General features: G+C 38.2%; 1 protein-coding gene across 1 annotated transcript; it reads right to left on the bottom strand.

Moving 5' to 3' along the window:
- Positions 1-3,662: 3,662 nt before the first annotated feature.
- On the bottom strand, positions 3,663-7,228 carry calca (calcitonin/calcitonin-related polypeptide, alpha). The gene is made up of 5 exons (XM_031846707.1): positions 7,179-7,228; positions 6,565-6,656; positions 6,121-6,252; positions 4,568-4,749; positions 3,663-4,117 (listed from the first exon to the last, which is right to left on the bottom strand). The coding sequence occupies exons 2-4, from the start codon at positions 6,648-6,650 to the stop codon at positions 4,587-4,589; spliced, it is 381 nt and encodes a 126-aa protein (XP_031702567.1). The 5' UTR covers positions 6,651-6,656; positions 7,179-7,228; the 3' UTR covers positions 3,663-4,117; positions 4,568-4,586.
- Positions 7,229-7,785: the final 557 nt, after the last annotated feature.

The raw sequence follows: 7,785 nt of genomic DNA, 5'->3' as shown, positions 1-7,785 counted from the left end.
AAAGTCTGGACAGCAAAAAAAAACACATGAAATGTGATTTATTTCAAACTACATTTGATTCTTGAAGGTGGTTCGAAATGTGATTCCAATGACCAGGTGTGACCAGAAGCAGACATAAATTGTCTGCTGGCACTTTCACTCAGCATTCACTTTCTGCTGCACATCTACATCCATGTTTTTCCAAATGGGACAAGAAGTACATTATTATATTTACTATATTAAAGTGTTGCATTTTCTCCCCTGTGATGGAAGCTAAAAGTATCAATATGTATAGAAAAGTTTTGTCCCAGACAACCAGTCTGCATGCACAAAACATCTGTGTTGCTGCAGCTAAATAAGAAAAGTAAGCTATAAGCGCTCTAACTGACTCAGTTTGTCATCCAGATGGTGATGAGGGGAAAGTGACAGATGCTCGTCCCCCAGACACTCAAGAGATCTGGCATCTCGAACAGCTCCTCCGGGGCTCTGAACTATCTCTACCACCAGCCCTCATCTCCTTCATTAGCTCTGTTTGCACATGGCTACTCACATCCAAGAGTGACCCACTCTCATCTGTCTAATCAACTCTGATGTGCGTCATCTGTCAACACTCAGGGGAGAGAATTGCAAATTTTAAACACACCCTTGTACATGTTTCAACCACCACGGACAATATCATGTTTGTTTTACAAAATTCACAGCTTCTTTAGGGCTGCATATATAAAAAGAAAGTTTAGAATAAGGAAAGCTTAGAGCATTTACTTTCTATCAAGCACTGGCAATCAATTACGCACAAGTATGTGATTTTGTTTTGCTTCTGTAGTTTACAATTATTAAGTCTGTTTTTATGTTTAACTTCAAACATATTTAGTTGATAATTAAGTCTATTTCTTTGTTAAACTTCAAACATATTTAGTATAGTACGTGGCGGACAAGTGGACAAACAATCAGTGCTAAAAGCCTACATAAAGTGTTTACTTCAAAAAATCGAAAAGTCAAACAAAAAGAAAGGCTGCGAATATGGTAGAAAACATCCAAACTACCTATCGATGCCATTGATCAGAATCTACCAGTGAAACAACACTGAAATGTGTGTCAGGCTTGACACAGGTCAGTAGTTGGATGATACTAGCTGTGCCGAGTTTCAGGCAATCACATCTGTGTTGCTGTTAATAAATACTCTGTGCCATCATATGTCCAGTAGACACACAGGACATTCTGTGAAACAGCTACCAGAGATCGAGATCCCTGCATTATAAAAACACAGCAGTAAACATACTGTCCAAACTTCAAAAAATGTACACAAATGTGTGAGTGAAAGTGGCCAAACTTTCAACCTTGTGGTGAAAAATCCTACGTTGGTCGACTGTACACATTAAACTAGCTTTGATACTATTGAGTTTACATGACTTCTCTACACCATTCATAACAAGTCACACTTTTATCAAGGTGTGAGGTGTTTTAAACAGAGACTAATTCCCACATTGTACATTGCTGCAATATACACAACACCGTGCATCTGTGTTGTATTATAATAATCCCTTGGTGTGGATATTCCCAATTTAAAAAAAGCAGTTTCTCCCTAAAGAGACAGTAGAATGGAGGGGTCAAACAACTTGTAGAACAAGCATGTCAATTAGGGAAGACGAGCAGCCGTGAAGCTCTGGGTCTGTTACACAGGAACTCCAGAGAAATAGCACTCAAGGGGGCTGTTAAGCCTGTAACAAATCGTTCTTGAGGATTAGCTCTGCAGGAAAATGTCAGGGTAACTGTTGCTATAACACAACATTTGCAAAAGAGGAGGAAGAGGGAGCAAAACTCTGTGTATTTCGTTGGCCGCTGAATATACACTTAGAAGATGGCCAGAAACTGATTCAAAGTCGTTACATAGGGACCAACTATTCATATGCTGAACAAGCAAAGGACGTTTTCCTGGTTTCGCAAAATAAATGCATTTCAGTAACAGCTGTGACAGAGTAAGCTGATATTATCTTTCAGAACATTGAGCTAACATCTAACAGTCTGTCAGACATTGGAAACAAACGTTACAGTGGCTTGCAGTGTACGTCACACACCAGCCCATCCTTGCAAAGGTTTTATAAGTGGCTGTTGTAAACCAACATTTACAAAGAGACTCAAGGAGTGACAAAATGGTTGATGAATGCATGGATTAAACATCTAAAAATTAAAAACCTAATACTACCCCATCAGTCACTCACTGTCACAAACTGTCTCAGGGAATGTGACAACATTTTTACGTATCCAAAATAATTAACTTGAACTAAACTTAACAACTTTGTAAGGAAACCCTCAGCAGTGACAACGTAGATCTGCATGCGTGAGGTGCGTAACGTTATGTGCTGTGAAACCATTAGAAGAGCAGAAAGGAAAAGATGCAGTGTGGACAGCAGAGAATAAGACCAGCTTTCACAGTCTGGGAGGCCCGGAGCGAACAAGGTGAGCCGATGAAACTCCTCATGAGCTCAAAAATTAAAACCATCATGTTGATCTACCAACGTTGATGAATAACGACAAGATGTTACAAATGCCAAACACACATACACAGTCTTCATCGTGTCAGGTGAATTATTGAGCACTGGTCACTTGCCGTTCACTGTATAACTTGCAGTCATTGGTCATGCACCTTCTTGGTAGCCTTGTTGTTATTGTATGCTGCACGATGTCGCTTTAAAGGTTCATTATTAACCGATCTCTACTATATATTTATATATAGAAAAAAACTTTTAAACTAAACCACTGTATTGCTAATTGTTTTCTTCGCCACAGACTGCCCGCGTGAGGACAGGGCTTGGTTCTCGTTAATTGGTGACGCCCCCTCCCAGCCCAGGTAACTGTTAAAGGGGAGTACACACACACACACACACACGCACACACACACCTGGTTATACAGGTGCATAGGCCTAATGAAAAATGTATAAGGCCCCTTGCAGGGGTTAGAAGTTACTACTTTCGCCGCTGTGGGACTAATAAAGGATTATCTTATTTGATCTTGGTGTAACACTTTCGAATCTCTACTGTTGAATGTCGAGTTGCATTATGGGTGATGTAGACAGCAGGTTTTCATAAGGAAGAAGAATGCATGGAATGAAATAGATGATATCTCTGGTTCTGCATTGATTTTCATCTTTATGTCTTTTCCTCTGTCCATTGTGAATCCCACAACCTTATAGGAGTGCCATGTTGAAATAGATGTTAACTAAGTCTCCTGTTGGCTCATTTACATCAGGCTTTTAATAGACGTAATATACTGTAAATAAGACGTTATGCATCCCACGGGTAGTTTGTCCATATTCTAAGCTAAATAGGTAACTACATATATTATAAATTATTATATTGGCATTTAACAGCTACAGCACAAAATGTGTGCACATAGGTAGGGTGGGATATACTTACAGTGAGACGATATAAATGTGTCAACCATTAGAGATTTTGCCATGTCATCTCTCTTGGTGTATGATAAGTGAATATCATAAACTGTATGATTTGATGCCCTTGCTTCTCATAACACATTATATGATCCTTTTTGAAATGAATAGATAGTGCTGCTGGTAAGCCAAGTATGGTTTACAGCTTATATCACCCAATAAAACAAAAACACAGTCAGATATGAAAGCCTAATGTAGCTAAAATACAATTTATTCCGGCTTTCAATTCACGATTATTACAATATTTAGAACCATGAGTACATTTTTCACCCTCGCATTGTGCACTATAATGAAATCTAGTGAAGTGTTACATCAAGGCACAAGACAGCCATAGTTGTTGAGGGTTTTGTTGGTAGTGCAGACATTCAGTATCAGACTTCCACTTCACCTCACTGTTATGCTGATACAGGTCAGAATAATAGAATACAAGCAAAGACAGAGACAAACACATTGTCATCCCTCTAAGCAAAGGAAGAAAAATCTTTAAGTTTAGTTCATTTTTTTTCCTTGATGACGATGACACTAGTTATTTCTCTGTTTTTAAGCACAGACAAAGAATTAACACTGACAACTTTCCGAAAACAAGTCAGATCAGTCCATATTTGTTAAAAAACGGGCAACTATATATGTTCATCCAAGTGTTTGCAGGTAGACGATGATGCAGTTTTGTCACTCAAAGGAGGCAGTCGTTCCTAAAGAGCCAAAGACAGGATAGAAAAAAGTTCAACTTCTAGAAAGAAAAGCTTTATTTCATAGATTGACAGTCGAGATCGACAGAAAGTAAGAGACACAGGTATCAAAGTTCCTTCGTTGTAAAATACATTTTTGGCCACAGAGGACAGTAGAGTCAATCTTTTTTTTTTTGCTGTATGCAAATCAGGTTTGGTCAGCGTGTGGCACATAAATGACCATTAAGAGTAACTTGTGGACGTCCATACTTACCAACAAAATTTGCATAATTGATTGTTATATCTAATTTCAGGAAATTTCAAATGTAGGTACCCATTATAGGAATTTCACAATTCCAATTGTAATATACATAATGGTAGAGCTTACACAAATCTGTAAAGTTGAATGATTTTGTTGAACTCGCTCTCTTGTACTTTATCTACACTATTATGCTTCAATGAGTGCTAACATACCATGTATCTGCTCTTGTGCTCACACAGGGCCGTGCCGCTTCCGTCTGCCAAACGCCTGGGCACCCACGTTGGTGGGAACAAAGTTGCTGTGTCCCAGTCCTCCTGACCGACTCAGGAAGTCAGCCAAGCGGTGGGTTACACAGGTGGCAGTGTTGCATCCCCGCTTCTGTGCTGTTGCATTACTTGCAAGAATGGAAAAGATAGTGAACACAGTAAGATACTCAGACATCTGATAGACACACGTTTAACAGTATTATTTAGCATCAACAACAAATTAAACACAATGGAAATACAAAAACAGGAAATTATTCCAATAATTGTGTGTGCGTTATAGTCATGCTTACCCTTTTCTCCTTTCCTGTTTTATTCAATGAGTAATGTACAACCTATGTTTTCAATCTCGAATGAATTAAGAACAACTTCCATGTAAAAGATGAATTTATTAAAGGGGAACCAGGTTACTATGAAGAGAAAAATAATTAGAAAGGTTTTTAGATGTTTCTATATTTTATTGTATTGTACAGAACTACCTTAGTAACACCATTTTTGGAGCTTTCAAGTCTCTGTCGAAATCTAATGCCTGCCAGTGGAAAATGAAAGCAAGGCTGTTTCTATGAAGTTAGTCAGACAAATAGGATCCACATGCATCAGCAGTCTTGTGAATGGAAACAGAGCTGGATGAACGAGCAAACGTTAACTCAGACAGACAGAAGAATAGAGTGGGCTGGAAACAAGAGTTTTAATTGTATGAGTTGCCGTAGTTTTCATATTGCTCAGAGAGACTTCGCTTCTTGCCAGGCGTCTCCGCTCCTACGTCGGTGCGGGGATAGGTTTGGAGTTTGTGAATATCCTGGGAGAGTTTGCCCAGCACACAAGTGCTTAAGCCGGTGCAGCGCTTAGAAATGGGTCTATCCAAGCTGTTAGGAACACAAGCAAACGTGCAGAAACAGGCTTACAGTAACTGTGGCATGCACATAAATATGAATAGTTACATGCATGATGTTCTAAAACGTCATGCGTTAAATTAATATTTGAAATGCATGCTAACAGATTTAACAGGCATATGAAGATATCTCGTAGTTGAGTTGTCATGCTATGCATGTTCAGGATGTTTCTAGGATATCTATCATGCAGGTTCTCGCCTGTTCTTTGACATCATGCTCTCTTCAGTTTTATGACAAGGACACTTTCTTTCAGGCACATCATTTACTATTATTCTGAATAGATGGATGGATGCATTACTTACTGCAGTCCATGCATTAAGGGATTATGACAAAGAGTAGTTTTACATGAATTTCACTATATACCTTGATAAAAAACAATAAAGACCAAAGCTGGAGCTGTTGGGCTTATAAACAAAAGTGTGTTATATGTTGCTATGATAAATAAATAGATGGATGGATGGATGGATAGATAGATAGATAGATAGATAGATAGATAGATAGATAGATAGATAGATAGATAGATAGATAGATACCACAGCCTTTATTAAACTGTATTATAATCAGGGTTAACTATAATACGATAATACCTAAAAATAATAAAAGCCATACCTGTTTCCATCAGCTGTTTGGTGGTCTTGCTCATCTGAAGTGATCTGCATGAACTCCTTGATAGCTCTGAGTAACCTTTGGGCATCATCATTCGATAGTGTGACTCCATCTGACATCGACTCCTTACTAGATCTGAAAATAAACATTTGATTAAGTAATCTCTCCGGTTCTGCAACATTGGTTTCACTCATTTCAAAAGCTAACATGAACATAGTAGCTTTTTTACATCTATAAGCTTGCAAACTGATCTTTGGGAATTTGAGGAAATTAAGTTTATAAATAAAAAAATCAAACATATTTGGTTAGTTATGGTAAACAAGGAAAACTGTTCTGCAGAAATAGTTTTGAACACATTCAAAAAATTAACATAATTCAAATAATCACAATGTTTTTTACAAGGTTCATATACTTTATTCTTTATGGAATAAAAACCATAACTCTCACCTGGATGGAGCTGCCTGTGAGACGTATATCTGACAACTGATCAGCGCATAGGCAAGAAGGAGATTCCAGAGTTTCAGCATTGTCATGATTCCCTGTGAAAAACACATAGAATACAAACAAGGGAATCAAAATTGTTGCAAGGAAAAGTTTTTAAAATGTCCACAACATTTGATTCAAGTAAACATGATTTCTTATTAGTGCAGACTTACTCATCTAGTGCATGCACTCACTGCTATGAATCTTCTCTCTCTCTCTCTCTCTCTCTCTCTCTCTCTTACACACCCTCACTGTTAGAGCCGCTGAACTTGCGGAGGCTGATGGAATAGTTATTGGTGATATACTGCCACTGGAAGCTTTGCCAGCAACTATAACAGCAGCTCTGTCCATTAGCAGAATTAGCTGCAGCCTATCATAGATAGTATAACGTCATCAAACCAGCAAAGCTGCATCTCCCCACTGTTAGCACCCAGTATCCACCAGTACAGGTGGCTATCCAGTCTACTAAGTCCTCACCTTCTCCAAAAAACACATATTCTGCTATTTGTCTAACTCTTTAACAGTGACAGCATAATTTGAACAATCAACTAAAAAAACAGTCTTTTATCAATACTCACCGTGAGATAATAAATCTTCTAGTAATTAAGAAATGAAATGATAGTCTCACTTGTGAATCTGCTGAGCACTCTTTACAGTGCAGGGTTTTATATATGTCCCCCATGGGTGTCTTTATTAAGTGGTCATAGTCTATTGGCCAGTCAAATGGTTTAGCTCAAACTGCGAGCCAATCAGAAGTACTACGTCACTTACAGCAGGCCAGTAAAAGAGCTTGTACGTAAATGGCGTCAATAAATGGTCATCAGTGTGTTTAATTCACAAAAAACTGCCACGTATTTCAATGAGAAAACAAAACCTCACTGTCATAGTTAGTTTTAATTAAAATGGTCAGAGAATTTAAACATAAATCAGCAGTGCCTCCGTTATTGAAATATGTGATTCAATGTGATTTTTAATGTTGGGCCATTTCATCTGTAAGTGGTTAAGATGAACAAGGTTAGGGCTAATAAGAGGCACGAGATCCAAAGGTGTGCAGTACCTACTCACATACAGTGGGGACAAGATTCAGCACATTTACGAAGACAGTGAATGTCCACAGTTGATTCATGTTTCATTACATATTACCAGATAGCAATGTCTTAAACTAAAAAAAAAAAATGTGTGACC

The sequence above is a fragment of the Anarrhichthys ocellatus genome, unplaced genomic scaffold, assembly GCF_004355925.1.
Source record: "Anarrhichthys ocellatus isolate YVR2014 unplaced genomic scaffold, GSC_Weel_1.0 scaffold6, whole genome shotgun sequence".
NCBI classification, from domain to species: domain Eukaryota; kingdom Metazoa; phylum Chordata; class Actinopteri; order Perciformes; family Anarhichadidae; genus Anarrhichthys; species Anarrhichthys ocellatus.
Note: the sequence above shows the minus strand (reverse complement) of the source record. Positions and strands in the feature narration are given on the sequence as shown.

Bases quoted from the DNA above. Each gene is read 5' to 3' on its own strand.
- calca (XM_031846707.1), bottom strand. From the start codon at position 6,650: ATGACAATGCTGAAACTCTGGAATCTCCTTCTTGCCTATGCGCTGATC. The intron at 6,253-6,564 runs GTGAGAGTTATG...GTTTATTTTCAG, and splicing joins TCACAGGCAGCTCCATCCAG to ATCTAGTAAGGAGTCGATGT. The intron at 4,750-6,120 runs GTATGGCTTTTA...CATTCTTGCAAG, and splicing joins CAAACAGCTGATGGAAACAG to TAATGCAACAGCACAGAAGC.